The sequence below is a fragment of the Polypterus senegalus genome, chromosome 5 (genome assembly GCF_016835505.1).
Source record: "Polypterus senegalus isolate Bchr_013 chromosome 5, ASM1683550v1, whole genome shotgun sequence".
NCBI lineage: Eukaryota > Metazoa > Chordata > Cladistia > Polypteriformes > Polypteridae > Polypterus > Polypterus senegalus.
In genome coordinates this window covers 60965295-60984879 of record NC_053158.1, presented here as the reverse complement: position 1 = coordinate 60984879, position 19585 = coordinate 60965295, and the positions used below count along the sequence as shown (strand labels likewise).

General features: G+C 37.1%; 1 protein-coding gene across 6 annotated transcripts in view; it reads right to left on the bottom strand.

The window, feature by feature from the left end:
* Positions 1 to 16348, bottom strand: part of ss18 (SS18 subunit of BAF chromatin remodeling complex) — a 46533-nt gene extending 30185 nt beyond the window's left edge. For 4 of the 6 annotated variants that reach the window (XM_039754689.1, XM_039754693.1, XM_039754690.1 and 1 more), the window contains exons 1-4: positions 16162 to 16348; positions 4496 to 4572; positions 2951 to 3035; positions 2238 to 2391 (exon numbers count right to left, since the gene is read on the bottom strand). In XM_039754689.1, coding sequence (XP_039610623.1) covers positions 2238 to 2391; positions 2951 to 3035; positions 4496 to 4572; positions 16162 to 16230 — 385 coding nt within the window. In that variant the 5' untranslated portion in view covers positions 16231 to 16348. Of the gene's footprint in view, positions 1 to 2237; positions 2392 to 2950; positions 3036 to 4495; positions 4573 to 15835; positions 15917 to 16161 lie in introns of those variants that run through there. The other 2 variants (XM_039754695.1, XM_039754691.1) reach the window with 2 other exon arrangements.
* Between the last annotated feature and the right edge of the window lie 3237 nt (positions 16349 to 19585).

Below are 19585 nucleotides of genomic sequence, written 5' to 3'. Positions count from 1 at the left end.
TTTTTTTGTTAATATACTCAATGCCATGTTCTGTAATGGCATGGTGTATTGCTATGCTTAAGTTACCCAGAATGTGTACGTTAAGCAGATTTTTGTACATGACCTGGTGTATTTTTTCTATTGAGATGGGCCATATCTTGCTCTTTTTCCCCTCATATAAAGTACTGCTGCTTACATCTACAGCAAATAAGAGCATAAAAGTCAGCAAGTTAATAAAAAAAGTTCATCTTTGTTTCACATGCTACTGTTATTTCTTTGATAATGCATAATACATTTTCAGCATAACAAACATTCAAATCTGAAGTAAATAAATAATAAAAAAAAATATCGCCCATCGGTTATCGATATTAGCAAAGATGGACAAAAACATATCGGTTATCTGGATCGCCCATAATTTCCATATCGGTGCATCACTAGTAAGGATAATAAAGTATAATATGGAATGAATTGTTTAATGAATTGCTCACTCCATGGACTGAGGCATTTGTGCACATCTATGTGCAAATAAAGAATTGCTCTGCATTCTCATCTGACTTCGTGACCAACTTCTTTGAAAAATGGAGGAAAGTTTTTTTTTCCCCACAACAAATGCAAAGTGGAAAATAACTTTAGAGTGTTTGCCATTTCATTTAATCATCTCAAATTACAATGTATACACATCATCACATAATTATTTTATCTGCTGGTTCAGTTGGACCAGGAACCATTTATACTTCACACTGGGGCATATGACAGCTGTTCCACATTTACACAATGAACAACATCCAAGTGATATGGAAACATATCTGAATTTCAGCAGAGGATGTGTTAACAAAGGGAGGCCATAAAGACTATTTACAAATATCTTGAAAGTCAACTTCCAGATACTACTTTCATATATATGCTAGATTTTTGCTATGATCAATTCTTGATATGCTGTGAAAGCATAATGTCACTAACTCTCTTTGATATAAATTGGAGCGTACTAAGAGAGTCAGAGATTCAATTATTCTAAAACAAAAAAATACTAAAATCATAGAATTCTCCTTATTGATGCACATAATGCTGACAGGACTGGAGCGATGATATCCAAGACACAACAGACGAACTATTAAGTACAAATCTGGCATTGCAGTGTTATGTGCCTAGCTCCTCCAGTCAAGAGGTTGTTATGGTACAAAGTTACAACAGAGCTCTTTTAAATATTTAATATATGCTACTATGCTAATAATATCCACCAAAACAAAACTAAGCTGATCTTGCAATGAAATTTTCCCTTTTCAAAAGCCACTAGAAAACTAGAAGCAAAAATGGTCACCATTTGACACAGAAGAAGCACTCACATTAAAAATCTGTGTTTAATATAAAAAAAATCATTAATATTTTACCAAAGTGCTAAGATAATACTTCACAGCTTTTAAAGCTTTAATTAGAAGGCTCGTGTTTGGCTAAATCACACACTGTAGTATATTGTCTTAGCAATTAGCAACACTAAAATAAGAAATGTACATGGCAAATGTACTATTAACTAGAGTACAAGGTTTACCTGTCATTCATTCACCTGAACCTACTTACTCATTTCAGAGCTGCAAGTAGCTGGAGCCTATCCCAGCAGCACTTGGCAAACGTCAGCTACCAACCCTAAAACAGCATTTACTCCATCACAAGGAACCTTTATGTACAAAATGAGTCAATTAAGAGTTCCCCAATCAATCTAACCAGAATTTACTTGGCATGTGTGAAGAAAACAGGCAGACGTGGGGTGAAAGTGCAATTTCACACAAACAATGACCAGGTTAGGTTTTGAACCCATGCTCCTAGAGTTGTGGAGCAACAGCACTTACTACAAGGCTACCTTGAAATTCATTTAATTATCTTAAAATTCTTGCAAGTCTATGAATGATGACTCAAAGGTTTATTGCATATTTAAGTAGTAAGGGAATGCTACTAAATATCAATTCCCTGTATCACGGAGTGAATCTTAGCAATAACACTGCAAATATCCAAGAGAATGCAGGAACAATACATTTAGTCAACTCTAATAAAGCCATAAATGTCTCTGCTAAATCAAAACTCAGTGCTAGTCTTACTACTATGTTGTAGACTCATGACACAGTGATGCAGCTGAAATCAGCAAATCTTCCTTCAAGACAAACCCTGAGTTTTAAAATATGTCTGGTTTGCAAAACTCTTCATACTATTCAGTTGCCAAGCAACCTATAAAGCACTTGGCATATAAAATGAACACACCAACATACCAGGCATCTGTCCATTCATCTGGTTTTGCATATGTGAGGCAGGTGGTCCACTACCAACCATTCCTTCTGAGGATATATTGTGACCATGGGGAGGTGGAGGTGCAGCACTTTGAGTCATTCCTCCTGGACCCATAGATATGTTCTGAGATGGAGGCTGAATAATGAATTTTAGAGAGAAATTAAATTATTATGAATTTACCTTCCTTAATTTCACATATTTACACCATCTTATGCATGATAATTCAATAGTTCATAATTAATGTGAAAGCACATGCTTGAACTGAAAGAAATGATGAAAAAGAAAAAAAAAAAGGCATGACCATCAAATTTACTCTACATAGAAAATAACTCATATACGACCAGCATTGGGACTTGAGTAGTTTTAGCATGGCAAAATTACTGTTCCCTTCAAACATAAACTTATTTCTCTGGCTTTGGCTTTGCCAAAACAGTAAAAATAAACTAACTGAAACAACTTACCTAAGCTTTGGAAAACAGTCTTAAAAATAAAAAATAAAAAAAGGGGAAAGTGTACAAATAATTTAAACAGAAAAGCAGTACTTTAATGGGACTAGAAGACATATAGGTTTTAAATCCATCTATGAAAATAAAATGAATTTTGCCTGAGGAAAATATGACTAACATGAAGGTGAAATGCTTTACTGTGATTGAAAAATGAGTGAGGGATATATTTTGTCACCAATGATACTCACTGCGGGTAGAAGTGATTGCATATTTTGATTGGAGTCGGCTATTGTAGCCAGATACACTAAATTTCGATGCAACACTTGTTGATACCTTAAATATAGTTAAAAAAAAAAAAATCAGAAAATTACAGCAATTACCTTTAACATCCATTTTTACCCAGAATATATTCAAACTCCTCACTAAACAACTCATAGGTAACAAATATACTAAATGAAATGCTTTCAAAAGTAAAATAAGAAGGAGTGGGAAAGGATGGCCTGAGTGACTGTTCAGCACAATTATCAACTAGTGATGGATTTTCATGGCATCGTTATGACTTTTCCAAATCCATGAGGTATTGTATCATCAAAAAATGTAGGATATTAGGTAAATGTTCACCATATTGCACATAACTGTGGTTCAAGCTCTTGCTTTAAATGACTCTGGACAACACATTTTTTCAAATGTTTTGCCTCCTAAACAATTTGTAATGATTATCATATATGACAGACAGCTTCAAACTGAGCAAACATTTAATTTCAGATTTAATATATCACACAGAAATTTGAAGAAAATTTAAAATGAACTTTTATTGAATTTGGCATTGTTACTTGCTTAATGACACTAAAACATTGTATTAGTTCAATAGTACCAAAATGTTTTGCTGCATTTTTTGTTTCTATTAAGGATCTGATGCTTCTTGTTTCAGTTTCCAACAATAGTTGGCCTTCATTCATGAATTCCACTTGTCCTAATGCCACTTTTCCATTGTTGCAATGTCCTGGTGAAGCCTTTCACCATGTTCGAAACAAACTGCACAAGAATTAGCTGAGAAGTTCAAGTATGAATGCAGAAAATTACTCTTTAGCTATATATTGCACTTCATGGTTTTAAAGTAAATATTAGGATACTAAAATTTGTAAGGAATTCTTGCAGTATATTTTTTGAAAAGTACCAAAAAATGTATCAAACAGTTTTTAATAAAAAGGTTATTTTATAAAATTCAAATATACATAAACACTGTGTTTATTTTTAAATGTAATGCAAAGTAATAGTTGAAGTGTTTTGTTATAACAATGCAACTTAACTTTGACTGAGGAAAGCCACAATTAATTCGGTACAGAACACGGCTATACTAATGCTAATAAAGAGTTTAATGGAATTGTGCTCTATTTGCTGCCTGCAGATGTTCTTTAAAATTTTTAACTTTACAAAATAATAAAGAAAAATCTTAGTGTTTTTCTTGCTAGTTTTAACATACTAGCATAGAGCACTAAAAGAAGAAATAAGGAAAAATATAAATTTTAAAAAGTCACCACATAGTCAATATTCGAGGCAGCACAGTACTGCCAATACTATGAAGCTTCTCAGACTTCAGCTACAGAAGTAAAACAGAGGTAACCTAAGACAAGCAATAATACTAAACATGATGGCAGAGTCATTTTATTTCTCTATCACACTCAAACACCTTCTGTGCACCTAGAATATTTTTAGGTTTTTATGTTAAATTACAAAAAAAAAACATATGATACAATAAAAATTATACTGAAAACCAAAATATTCCGACTTACTGAGAGCATTCTGCTGTTTTTCCTTTGCTCTGGAAATCCATTATACACTGGATAAGATGATTGTTCTCATCTAACAACTACAAAAAGGAGACAAAAAAATTACAGGAGAACATATTACATAATTATCAAACTTAAACTCTTCCTTTAGATTAAGAAGCCACCACCAAACTATGATTGACTAAACAAGACTTTCATGCTTGTGCAATTAAAATATTCATCAGATCTAGACACAAAAGATTTAAAAGTGCAGAGCACACCTAGGAAGAAAAATGGCAGCTCTAGCATCCAGCTGGTATGCACAAAATGCACGGGCTAAAACCTTAACCCTGGGAGGACTGGGTGTCCACATGTTTACAGTACTAAATAATAAGGCAAATAATATTTTAATGAGTCCATCAAAAGAGGATAATTTCAAAAGCTTGCTTTCACAATGTCAAATTAAATTAACTACAGCAATAACTAATTCCTTTCTCTTCATATTGATATATGAAGAATTATAACAGATTACTGACAGAGAGACAAAAATCATTAATTAATGAAAATAACTGCAAATTCAAGCAGATTTATGTCCTTAAACAAGTAAAATGCAGGTGGAACCCAGCCACAGGGGATGCACAAACTAGTGTTCTTCTTCCTGCCGGTCCCAAGCCTGGATAAATGGGGAGGATTTCGTCAGGAAGGCTATCCAGTGTAAAATTTTGCCAGATCAATATGCGGACAACAATACAGATTTACATACAGGATCGGTCGAGGCCCAGGTTAACAATAGCTACCACCAGTACAGTTACCCAACAGGAGGCTGGCGGAAATTGGGTTAACTGAAAAAGGAAAAGATGAGAGGGAGACAAGTCCAGAGGCAGGAGGAGAGGAGGAAAGTAATGAGAGTGGAACGGAGGGTTGGAACTTTGAATGTTGGCAATATGACTGGTAAGGGGAGAGAGTTAGCTGATTTGGAAGGGGAGTAAGGCTATGTTCAGAGTTGGATTAAAATTGTTCTATCATGGTGTGGATGGGAGAAGAAATGAGGCAGGGGTTATTCTGAATGAACAGTATGTCAAGAGGGTTTAGGAGGTGAAAAAATGTCAGATAGAGTGATGATTAAGAACCTGGAAATTGAAGGTGTGATGATGAATGTTGTTAGTGCAATGGGTGAGAAAGATGATTTCTGGAGTGAGTTGGATGAAGTGATGGACAATGTATCCAAAGGACAGACAGTGGTGATTGGGGAGGATTTCAATGGACATGTTGAAGGGAACAGAGAAAATAAGGAGTTTATGGGTAGGTATGGTGTCAATGAGAGGACTGAAGAAGGTCAGATGATAGTGGATTTTGCCAAAAGGATGGACATGGCTGTAGTGAACACATATTTTAAGAAGAGGAAGGAAAACAGGGTGACATACAAGAGTGGAGGAAGATACACACAGGTAGATTAAATACTATGCAGGAGGGTCAATCTGAAGGAGATTGAAGACTGCAAAGTGGTGGTAGGGGAAAGAGTAGTAGACAGCATAGGATGGTGGTCTGTAGGATGACACTGGAGATCAAGAAGAAGAGGAGAGTGAGGGCAGAGCCAAGGATAAAGTGGTAGAAGTTGAAAAAGGAAGACTAAGTTTGAGTTCAGGGAGGAGGGAAGACTGGGTGGCATTGAAGAGTTTCCAGACAGCTGAGCAACTACAGCAGAAGTAGCAAGTGTGACAGCAAAAAGCATGCTTGGTGTGACATCTGAACAGAGGAATGAGGAAAAGGAAACTTGGTGGTGGAATGGGGAAGTACAGGAGAGTATACAGAGGAAGGGGTTTGTGAAGAAGTGGGATAGACAGAGAGATGCAGAATGTAGAAAAGTACAAGGAGATAAGGCGCAAGGTGAAGAGACATGTGGCGAAGGCTAAAGTAAAGGCATATGATGAGTTGTATGAGAGGCAGGTTAGGGTGATAAAGGATAAAGATGGAAACGTACTCACAAGTGTGGAGGGTGTGTTGAGCAGCTGGAAAGAGTACTTTGAGAAGCTGATGAATAGAGAGAGAGAAGGTTGGTTGATGTGGCGATAGTGAATCAGGAAGTGCAACAGATTAGCATGTAGTAAGTAAGTACAGGAGAGATGGCAGTGGAGTTTTGAACCAGATTGCTTAATGGAATCTTGGAAAGTGAGAGGATGCCTGAGGAGCGGAGAAGAAGTGTACTGGTGCTGATATTTAAGAATAAGGGGGATGTGTAAGACTGTAATAACTACAGGGGGATAAAATTGATGAACCATAGCATAAAGCTATGGGATAGAGTAGTGGAAGCTAGGTTAAGAAGGGAGGTGAAGGAAAGAGCACCACAGAGGCGATGTTTGTTCTGAGGGTGTCAATGGAGAAGTATAGAGAAGGCCAGAAGGAGTGGCATTGCATCTTTGTGGACCTGGAGAAAGCATATGACAAGGATGTCTCAAGAGGAATTGTATGAGGAAGTCGGGAGTGGCAAAGAAGAATGTAAGAGTTGTACAGGATATGTACAAGGGAAGTATGACAGTGGTGAGGTCTGTGGTAGGAGGGACAGATACTACATCAGGAATCGGCTCTGAGCCCTTTTTTATTTGCAATGGTGAAGGACAGGTTAAGAGTCCCTGTGAACTATGATGTTTGCTGATGACACTATGATCTGTAGCAAGAGCAGGGAGCAGGTTCAGGAGACCTTGGATAGGTAAAGATATGCTGTAGAGAAGAGAGGAGAAGAATGAATGTCAGTAGGAAAAAGACAGAATACATGTGTGTAAATGAGAGGGAGGCCAGTGGAATGGTGAGGGATGCAGGGAGTAGAGCTGAATAAGGTGGATGAGTTTAAATACTTATGATCAACAGTACAGAATAACAGGGATTGTGTAAGAGAGGTGAAAACGAGTGCAGGCAGGGTGGAATGGTTGGAGAAGAGTGTCAGGAGTAATTTGTGACAGACAGGTACGATCAATAGTGAAAGAGAAGGTTTAACAAGACAGTAGTGAGACCAGTTATATGGGTTGGAGATACTGGCACTGACCAAAAAACAGGGTACAGAGCTGGAGGTGACAGAATTAAAAGATGCTAAGATTTGCATTGGGTGTTGACAAGGATGGATAAGATTAGGAACGAGTACATTAGAGGGTCAGCTCAGGTTGGACGGTTTGAAGACAAAGTCAGAGAGGCGAGATTGAGTTGGTTTGGACATGTGCAGAGGAGAGATGCTGGGTATATTGGGAAAAGGATGCTAAGGATACAGCTGCCAGACAAGAAGAAAAGATGAATGCCTAAGAGAAGGTTTACGGATGTATTGAGAGAAGACATGCAGGTGATGGGTGTTACAAAGCAAGATGCAGAGGACAGGAAGATATGGAAAAAGATGATCCACTGTGGCAACCCCTAACTAGCAAAAGCCAAAAGAAGAAGAAACAAGTGCAAAGTCTGTCTTTTCCCATTCTTCTAGATTTATAAAATTAAATACTGCTAAACAGGTAATTCTGAAAACGTACATCAGTCCTCTGACAGCTTTTTACACAGTTCAATGAGTGATCGACAGTCTCACATTCACAATATCTCAATGACAGGTCATGCTCCTCAGTAAATGTGGAAATATGGATTTTTTGTTTGCAGTTTTCTCCCATAAATTAAATAACACAGATGTAGGGAGACCTCTATACCTAATCTAAACCAAATTACAAATTGTACTTTGCCAGGTAATATTTATGATACGACTGATAAGTTCTAATTTGTCATGTGTACCTTATATACTGTACTACAATCACACTTTTACTTGCATGTCTCCCAACAGTAGTGTAATGTTAATTGGCTACAAATAAAATAAACAGTGAATGCATCATCTGACAAAGTACTGAATAAAAGAAACATTCATGCAGTTGTCAGTATATCTAAAGCATGAATAGTTTTATAACCAGTGCATAAAAACAGTAAAATCTGTGCTGAATTGTTTAGCAGAATGAATGGAGGAGGGAGAAAGGTGGCAGACTACTCAGGATGTCTAAGGAAAATTCCACACTTGTCCTTTTTTTTTTTTTTAAACTTACGAGAGGATTTGAATAACACATGAGCTGGTATTAATAGTTTATGATTGATTTGTTTGTGAAGCACCAACATAAGAATGACAATTGGTTTAGGGGTCCCACTGACCATGAATGAGTTTTGGGAGTCATTGAAGGCACAACAATAGCTTCATGGCACTTCCAAACTAGTGCACAGGTGGGGGAAGTGAGCAGTATGATTAATACCAGCACAGGAGTTCAAAAGTGTCACACAGTACACACAAAATTGGTGTGTTGTTAGCATTAGTTTGTAATCAACCTTTGTTGACCTACGGGCATTACTTATTGGGCTTTTTGTGTATTCTGTATGTACAGTAACCTTTTAATAAAAGAACAGCATTATAGAGACTGGAAGACTGCCTTTTTTTTTGCTGTTGTTTAAACAGCTGATACAGGTATTCTGCTGATGTTACTGTGCACAAACTTTGTTTTATGCACAGAACTTAAAATATTGTAGAAACTAGCCTTCAGGCTATGTGCATACGGTGTATATGAAACAAATTTTGTGTTTGGATTTGGGTCGCATCCCACCAAGTTCTCATTATGTATATGCAAATATTCAAAAATCCTAAATATATGAAATCTAAAACACTTCTGATTCCAGGCATTTCAGATTCGGAGTCCAAATGTGATCAATTCAAATGACTGGACATGATTAGCAAAGCCACATACCTGCCTATAAGGTTCTACAGATATCATTGTGTACCAGAGCAAAATCCAAGCCATGAGGTTGAAGGAATTCTTTGCGCAGCTTACAGACAGGATTGAATTGTGGAACAGATCTGAGAAATGCTGCAAAAAAATATGCTTAATAGAAATGGGTTTCAGAGGTCTGTGGACCTCAGACTGGGTTTAAAATTCGCCATCCAACAGGACAATGCCCCCAAACACTGGGGTGAGCTGAAGAACAATTCAGGGAATGTCTTTCGAGTGGCCCTGCTGGCAGCTAGACTCAAATCCAATCAAACATCTCTATAAAGACCAAGGAACTGCTGGCTGTTCAACAACAGTCTCCATCCATCCTGAAAGAATCCAAGAGAAGGACACGTGTAAGAAGTGTCAAACTCTGCTGAATGATGCCTTCAACCTGATGCTATTTTGCAATAAACAGCAGTATTTAATGATTTAGTTTTATATCATACGTGGAAATATACAGAGTTGTACATTCATGGATTGTAGTCTTCCGCAGATTTTGTTGCTCAATGTTAAGAGTTTTTAATAGCAGCATCATGTATGTTTTGTTTGCCTACACTAGGTTTACGAGTATTTTTATCCTTTGAACCACCTGGGACAGTTTTAAATCAAAAGCAACCATCATGACTTTTGTGCAGTAATGGAAATTATTTAGGCCTTATTGCAAACAATTTCCATAAGTGTCCAAACTTTTGTATAGTTACATGTAAAAGATGTTTTGCAACATAATGTGTTCCTACACCCTTTGAAACATTATTTGGACAATACTCAACTGCTGGAAGCAGCATATTATCATCACAATGGAGAGAAGTGGGCATTTAACAAAGGAAGACACACAGAATATCATAAAGGCTTAGGTCTTTCCTTGAATAAATTGCAAAGAAATCCAAGGTGTCAGCGAGTAGAGTTTTCTACACCATCAGAAGGAACCTGGAAACTGGAGAAAAGTTCCTCAGACTCAAAAGCTTGTGTGATAGGGATCTCACAAGACTACAGCTTCAAGCATAGCTTAACAGTGGTTGAATGAAGTTCACCAGTCTTGTTTTCAACTTTGAAAAATGAAGAGTTTTAAATTTGGCAGGATTGATGGCAGTAAGATAGCAAATGCTTTTTACTGAAAACTTAAGTTTTATATCTCAATGTACTATGAAATTAAAGCACAGAGAGAGAGAGAGAGAGAGAGAGACTTGCTTACTGGGCTGACATGCTGCTGCCAATATCCTCCCCAGGACAAGCTGTTTCACATTAAGAGATTAGACAAGAAAAGCATTCAGAGACACCATATACACAGAAGAGTAGCTTAATTAATTAGCATATACAAAGAACATTATTTCATTAATTTCTTAGAGCTTTTGTATAGCCCAAATTTAACACTCACTATCTACACTGGGTGCTTAAATGTCCATATAAAAGTACATTAGATATTTATATACATCTGTATATTGTCCTGTGCACTGCAGGAATGTCACAAGAATCAATATTTTGGCACAAAGGTGATGCCACAATTCAAAAAACATATTGGTACTAGCTTTTTTTTCCTTTTTATTATTAAAACAGTATTGATAGCACAGAGTGAAAGTTAGTATTGCACTCATGCATGATGGCAAGTAGACAAATTTAAAAAAAAACATAATATTTTATTATTGCTACATTCTCTCATTATTTGAGTTAGTTCAAAAACTGATTTGATGTATGCTTGGAAAGCAAAATGATGTGACTAGATGTGAGGCATAATCTTTTAACTTGTAATGTCAAAAATTTGTAAGACATGATGAAACAATGGTGAAATTAACCTTTTTTTAATGCAGTATGCTACACTGTCCTGATAAAGGAACGAAGGCTTTGAATTCATTCAGTAAACATGGTCATTGCAAACAGGTGTCCATGCAAAGTATCCATTCATTTTCTAACTAGCATATACAGTTTAGGGTATAACTGATCGTTACACTATTAGATGTATACTTTCAGTAAGGGTTGGCCATTTTACTTAAACTTTATATTGACTTTTTGCAGGTATTTAAAGTAAATCATATCTTTGTGATCTGATATCAACATAACCCAAAGTTCATTGTGATATGCATTTTCAATAACTACAAATATACAATTGTACATCAAAAAAAACTGCTGATTAATAGTGCTAAAAAGAATGCTAGTACAACTTTATTTAATTGTCTCGTATCCACTTTTATCCTATCAAACCAGCAGGATTGTGCTTAATGTACATGAAAAGACAACAACATGACTTATTACTACAGTACAGTAGTTTATTATACTAGCTTACTCTGCTTTTCAACATTTTGGTTTCATTAAAATAACCATAGCAGAATCTAAAAAGATTGTGGTGTTGGAGAAGTCTTGTGTAAGTTATGGCTAACTGCGGACTCTGTCGAGTTGTAATGTGCTACTTAACAGCTTTGGTGGCTTATTAAATTATCAGAATGAAGCTTAATTACTTGCCAGACTTTTAAGTACTGTTTGACTTTCAGAACCTCTAGAAATATTTTAGAAAAATTTTTGATAGCTCAAAGCCTGTCTAAACAGTTCCTCATAACATTATACACATTCTGGGGTGGGATTTATAAGGCAAAGAAGGTGCCTAGATGCGTTTCTAACTATAAAATACTCCCCCCATTAAACCTGTATGTAAAAGTGGGGCACATGGGGAAAAGTGCTTATGATTGGAGTACTTAAGTCAATTTGATAAGTGATTGTGTAAGTGAAAAGATAAAGCTGACCTGCACCCAAGCATAATACATCACAAGTTATTTTACATGGTTCTGAAGCCTAAACTTCATCCCTTTTTAGGGTAGTCTGTTTGTTATCCAGTAGAAACTTACTCTACCCTTCTAGGAATTCAGCCTGGTCATAGTCCATTTGCAAAGGGACTGTTTTGTCAAGCTGTGAAGACAAAGGAAGGCTACAGAAAGGCATGTAATAAGCGGATGTGACTCCTTTGTCCAAGAAAATTGTTCCAGAAGTGCAGGGGCTTTAAAAATGTTTCCCAGAAAAGTCTTATCTGTTCCTCCTATGCTTCAGGTTTACCAGTGGTTTGCACCTTGATTGTAGACTTTGGCAATAACACCGTAGGTCTACCTCCAGGAGAGTGTTCTTGGTTTAGTTAAATGTTGTGAAAGGGTTCTTCTTCACCAAGGGCAGAATTCTGCAATCACCCAGCATAGTTGTCTTCTGTGGTTTTCTGGACCTTATGGTGTTGCTGAGGTCACTGGTGTGTTACTTCTTTTTAAGAAAGTACTAAATGATTGATTTAAAAGGGTTGGTTTTGTCTTCTCAGCCTAACAAGGAAATGTTTTTACTTGCATGGACAACTCTTTGGACCTCAAACTGAAAGTTCAGTGACAGCTTCCAAATGCAAATTCACACTTGGAATTAATGCCAGACCTTTTACCTGCATAATAGGTGACAAAATAATGAGGGAACTGCTCCCACCTGGCTATGGAACAGGTTGTCAGTTAAATGTCCATATACTTTTGACCCCCTGGAAATGGGGGGACTATGCAGGAAAATGTCATTCCTAAATGGCTCATACAATATGTTTGTTAAAACCCCTAAAATGAAAGCTCAAAGTCTATATACATCAATGACACGACTGCTTAATTTCAAATCCAATGTTTGATGTAAATAGCCAAAATTATGAAAATTGTGTCACTGTCCAAATACTTATGGACCTAACAGTAACTACTGTAAAAAGTATACAGTTTGCTATTTGAACAAACTTTAACTCGGGTTAGGCTCACAGGCAACTCAAAATTCCCCACTACAAGGACTTGTGGGATACTGTGCCCTGAGGGGAGTAGTATGTCATTCAAGATTTGTTCCCGTCTTCCATACGATACTTACCAATGTATCGCCCCTCTCCTGACTTTAAATTGTAATAAGCTAGTAATTCAACATGAACCAATATATCTGCAAAGTCAAAACATTTACACCCAAAACACTATGTTAGGATAAAACTATTCTGTCAACATAGTTGCCTTATATGCAGTGTGCATTTAATTACTTTTGGTAAGACAATGCAATTCAACATTTTGATTTTTTTTTTTAAAGCCAAGAACTCTTAATTTTATTGCCAGTAATCACCTCAAACAATTTTTGCTATGCTTGTAGCCACGCCACCAAATCACGTTCATGTTTTATAAACAGGAACTTTAATGAAGTGGTTTTGAAGTTCAGTCCGGGGACCCTTTGTGGCTGCAGGTCTTTGTTCTAACCAGTTTCTCAATAAGTCATTGTTACCTATAATCGATTTCATTGTTTAATTAGGTGACTTTATTCCTTTTATTTTGCATTTAGAAGAGCAGTGTCATATTTATGCATATAGGAAATTAATATATATTGTTTTTTGTATATTTATATACTTATACTTATTATACTATACTTACTAGTATTTGAATACTGACAATTAATGAGCATAACACACTTAAGTGCAAGTGAGTCTAAAAGAAGCAACTACCTCAGTGTTATCCACTTGTTTACTTATTAGTAAATAATTGTCTAAATCACCAAACATTAACAAAGATAATTGTCTAAATCACCAAACATTAACAAAGAAATAAAAGGAAAAAGAATGACTTCTTATCAACGTAACACAAATTCCTAATTGATTTAGTAACAATACAGCATTATAAACTTGAAATTTCTGGATGGATGCAAAAAAACATGCATTAACAGCTCATGTATTAAAAGCAGGAGTCCAATTAAGAGAATAAACAGGTAGACAAAAACCTGCAGTCACAGGGGTCCCCATGACTCAGCTAGCTCAATTACTACCCTAACACAACTGTTAGACCATGAGTAAATCAATTTGGGTACTTGTGTACTAAACGGATAGCTAGTACCCTTTTCTATTATCGTGAAGCAAATCAGATTTTTGTTTTTAACATTAGGCACCCAAAGGGGACATTAACATTAGGAACATATAGGCAACTATGCTCCATCCCCACTAACTTTAAGGTTAGTATTTGCGGTTGGGGTAGATCAGTCTAATAATTTAAACTCCAAAAATTAAGCAACCGGGGCGCCTCCCAAACGGTGCCCAACACTAGAATGGGTAGGAACTGCCATCCATTTAGTACACAAGTACCTCAATTTGTGCATCAATTCCAAAACAAAACACTGATTTTGAGTGCTCCCATGCATAAAAACAATCAGCTAACTAGATAGATAGAACGTTATTTGTCCCCAAGAGACAATTTGGCTTTTTATAGAAGCTCACTAAAAACATACATATATATATACATATATATACACATATATACATATATATAAACACATACCTGAATGACTAAAAATAAAAAACAAAAAAACTTATGACTTTGCAGTTAGTCACATTGAGGAAGTATGTAGGCATATTGCAGTTTTCATGATAGAGCCTCAGTGGCACTTCTATACACACTTCTGCTGAATAATTTGTTGGTGAAAAGTACTTGGGGTTAGTGTGTCAAAGGCAGGACGTGTAGCATTGTTCATAATGGCTCTCAGTTTTAATTCTCCCCTTTGCTACTACAGCAAGGGGGTCCAGAGTGTGTCCAAGATCTGAGCCTGCCTTTTTAATCAGCCTGTTGATTCTGTGGGCATCTCTTGATGTTACTTGTCTAGCACACCACTCTGTAGAAATTCGCAGTGGCTATCACAATGTTCTAGAAAGATGTCATTGTCAACATTAAAGGAACTCCAATTATATCAAACAAGTATACTTGTTTTTCCAGCGTGTCAACTATTCCAAATGTTGTATTTATACTGGTAATTTGCCCGGGTCATTTCGCACTTCATTAAGGTTAGTTGTAAGGCTACTCACGAGTGGCAACGGGGCAGGAACCAAATCCAGATGGGGCGCCAACCACCTAATGTTAAGCTACAACAATATGGGTTCAGCATAATGCTTAGCACTCTTTGTTTACCGTTTGATCGCCGCAAACCCCCTATACATGTACTTATATAATGAGACGAAACGGGATAGACTGATTGAAAGACAGAATAATTTATCCCTACGGGATGTTAAGAAAGACAATCTGAACCGACTCCATAATTTGGTTTAATGCAACTTCATGATGCCAGGCGAGCAATTAAATTATATTCACGTTTATTTTATGAAGAACGATTGAACAAGCCAGCAAAAACGGTGTACAAGCCTCGTTTGAAAGCATCGTGTTCAGCAAAAACATGACCAGCATGTGAATCACGGAAAAAAATCAAAGAAACAGCCCTCGTAGGTCCTTGCCGCGCATCCGCAGACCTCAGCACTGTTTCCATTACTTCACCAACGGAGGAAAACAAAAGGTAGAGAAAAATGCTGTGCCAGCAAACGGATGTGCCTCAACTTCCTCGTCCCTGTGTCCAAAATACATTAATTCAAACCGTGCGAGAGACATACTCGGTTTAACGTTTTTAGGGCCACAAGGGCGAAAAACAACTGCGTTAGAGTACCAAAAATCCCATAAAAGAAACCCAGTCAGCCGCTGGGAATATTACGAGGTGGAAGTTTAAGTTACTTCTTTAAATCCAGTTTCAAAGGCTTTTATATTCTCCCAACAGTATACACTTCTGCAATTTATATTATATCTTAGCAGTACGTTACCCTTCTTGCTTGCGTAGGCGCAGGTTTCATTGTACGGAACGGTAGCTACATACAGCTCATCACCAACAAAAAAAAAAAAAAGGCTGCGCAGAGCTCGAGTAGGCCTTTGCCTTCTTCAAGGGTCTGATTGTTACCGCCACCACCCCCCACAATAGCGAAGCACCAATTGTCCTTCAGTTTACATCATTTACAAATAGGTGAAGTGTGGACGCTTCCCCACTGTAACTCGCTTTCTGTCCATCTCCTTTCATATATTGTGTCCAGGATCTCTGCACACTTATCCGTATCAGCGGGAAGAGTGGGCGCTAAGGCGCAAAATCGCCTACCTTCTGAATTGAGGCGGGTGTGATGTCCCCTTTCCCTCGTTGTCGGGGAGCTGCAAATGCCACCGACATGGTGTTTTCACCCCCGCAAGCACCAGGATCGCGTATGTTTGCCTATTTCTTTTTCTGGAGACAAACAGAAAACAACAATCGTCTTCCAAAGCAAGACACTCTACACATTGAAGGGGAAAGGGGGGGGTTGTGAATGGTTTATTCCGGCAGAGGGGTATCAATGTATGAAATGATCAGCATAAAGAATTCTACAGCGGTTTACTGGTTAGAAAGCACCTTTAGGAAATTATATTTCCACTTGGAATATATTTAAAGATGATCAAGTGTTTGAAATCAGTAGATGGCATATATCTAAATATTAGCAGTTTGCCCCCTCAGTTCTCATAGTTGTCTAGCCCTATTCGCATAACCTTAGAAATAATGGTAGAACTTAATACGGTAAATATTTAATAGAGTACACATAAACAGCGTGATTTAAAAAACGAATACGAAGCTGAATATATTAATTCAAATAAATAAAACGATAAATGCTAGTAAAATGTTACATCTAAAACAATTGTAAAGATCGAAATAGTATACATGTGCCAATTATGGAAGAAACCATTTGCGTCGAGGCGGGGGTGGCAAACTAGAAGGACTTATTTTAAGTTGACAGAGTAAACTTTGGGAATTGTGTTTAACCCTGTATGTATCGTGAAACAAAAAAAGCGTAATGTAGTATAAAAAAGTATCCTAATACTAAGATAAAATAGTTGGAAATGTTCAGAAAACACGTGTATTTAACTTTTTCGTTTTTGACGTCGTAAAATCAGTAAAGAGCAATATAACTCAATATTAATCGAGCAACACATTCAGTTCGTAATATTTATTTGTACGTACAGTATCTTGAACATTGGAATGGGACTTGATTTCTTGTAAGCATTTAAAGACTGAAATAAGCTTTCTTAAGTGTTTGCGTTGGAGTACTCTTTGAATGAAGTGGAATAAAAGAAGGTCACAAAATTCACCCAGAGAGTAGAATAACAGATCCCTGTTTAATACTATTAGAGGAACTTGTGAAATTATAAAGTGTTTCTGAATGTGCCTGCCTTAGACATTCTGTACCGTTTGTTTCCAGCACATGTACTATGGAGACAATGAGATAATGACAAACCCTCAAGAGCACATAGACAAACTAGTGAAGGTAATTATTATTTATTTTTAATCCAGCAGACTGGTTACTCAGAGCATTGAACCAGTCAAGGGTTAAATTAATTCCAAGTAAAAGAAGAATTAAAAGAAGAATTACGTAAAGGTGATAACAGTTTGAGGAGTGAAAGAGGCCCTGATTAGTCCCTGACACCTAACATACATGGAGCCCACTAGCCTCTGTAATAGCGTGACATCATGAAATTATCTGCCAGCATGCCTGCTTGTCTCATTCCAAGCCTCTGTCTTACACCACCTTTGCATGAATGTAGTTCTTTTGCCATCCATTATATTATATACAACTTCCACTTCACCTTAATTTAGGAAGTTTCTTTTTCTTTCTTTTTCCTTTAGTGAGTTCTTGGGATCAACTTTAACTGCCTACAGATACAGTGGGATGCAAACGTTTCCTGGGAAATATGGGGCAAATAAACCAGCAGCTGGGCAGGAACAAAGAGTTGGCAGAAGGTTAGGTTAATTGAAAAACTTGTTTTGAGAGAGTGAGTGTTGGTTTATGAGCATGTCCATGGCATCTTGAACAGGATTTGTCCCTTTTTAATTTCTAATGCGGTTGTTGCTGGCTTTGGTTCATGTGTTTCTGTATAGGATTAAATATATAGGAACATGAATGAATGAACAACCATTTCAATTTGATATGTTTACATATATCTTCTCAAAGAACTTTACATAGACAGAGGGGAAACACTTCAACCACCACCAATGTGTAGCACCCACCTGGATAATGTGATGGAAGCCATTATTGCACCAGTACGCTCAACACACATTAGCTATTAGGTGGTGAAGGGGTGAAAGAGATATGCAATTAGAGACAAAGGACGAATAAGTAAGAGAATGGATGGATGGATGACCAAACAGTGACAAACAATTTAGCTAGGACATTGGGATAAATCCTACTCTTTTAGAAAGATGCCCAGAGATCTTTAAGGACCACAGAGAATCAGGACCTCAGTTTGACATCTCATTTGAAGGATGGTGCCATATTTACACCACAGTGTCCCCATCATCGCACTGGGTCATTGGGATCCACACACCCATTGAAATATAAATAATCAATCTAGACTTCAGTGTTAATGTTTACAGTGCACCACACAATGCTCTGTTATATGTAATTTGGTATGGGATTTGTAAAAGTGTTAATGTTTGTCATTCACCAGTTTCAGATTTATTAAGGTGTACCCACACACACACATACACACACACACACACACACACACACACATATATATAAAATAAAGTGTTAAGTGAAAAAATGAATTATAGAGTATACGTGTACATTTCAAACATGTATTCTCAGCAAGATAATTCTGTATTTTAAAGTGATTCAATTACACTTTATAATACAACCTATCAGTTCCTCCCAAAATGTCAGTGAGCCTGGGCATGGAAAAACACATACAGTTTATGGATTAGACATTTATAGAGGTTTATGGATCAGGAAATATATGACCCATAGATTTATTAAATGAACTGGGTCAATTAGACATTAAGAAGTACCCTAACCTAAATTATCTTTAGGATGTGAAAGTTATCATCTTTAGAGTTGGATGGAGCAAAAAGTAAACTGCCAAGTGAAAAGCTACTGAAGGAGAAGAAGGTGGGGGCAAGAGATGTGTCCGGAGGCAGGAGGAGAAGAGAAAAGTAAAAAGAGTGAGGGTAGGAACTTTGAATGTTGGCAGTATGACTGGTAAGGGGAGAGAGTTAGCACATATGATGGAGAGAAGGAAGGTTGATGTATTGTGCGTGCAAGAGACTAAATGGAAAGGGAGTAAGGCTAGGTGGATCAGAGGTGGATTCAAATTGTTCTATCATGGTGTGGATGGGAGGAGAAATGAGGTAGGAGTTATTCTGAAGGAACAGTATGTCAAGAGTGTTTTGGAGGTGAAAAGAGTGTCAGGCAGAGTAATGATTGTGAAACTGGAAATTGTAGGTGTGATGATGAATGTTGTTAGTGCATATGCACCACAAGTTGGTTGTGCAATGGTTGAGAAAGAAGATTTTTGGAGGGAGTTGGATGAAGTGATGAACAGTGTACCCAAGGGACAGAAAGTGGTGATTGGAGCAGATTTCAATGGGCATGTTGGTGAAGGGAACAGTGGAGACGAGGAGGCGATGGGTAGGTATGGTATCAAGGAGAGGAATGAAGAATGTCATAGGATAGTGGATTTTGCCAAAAGGATGGACATGGCTGTGGTGAATACGTATTTTA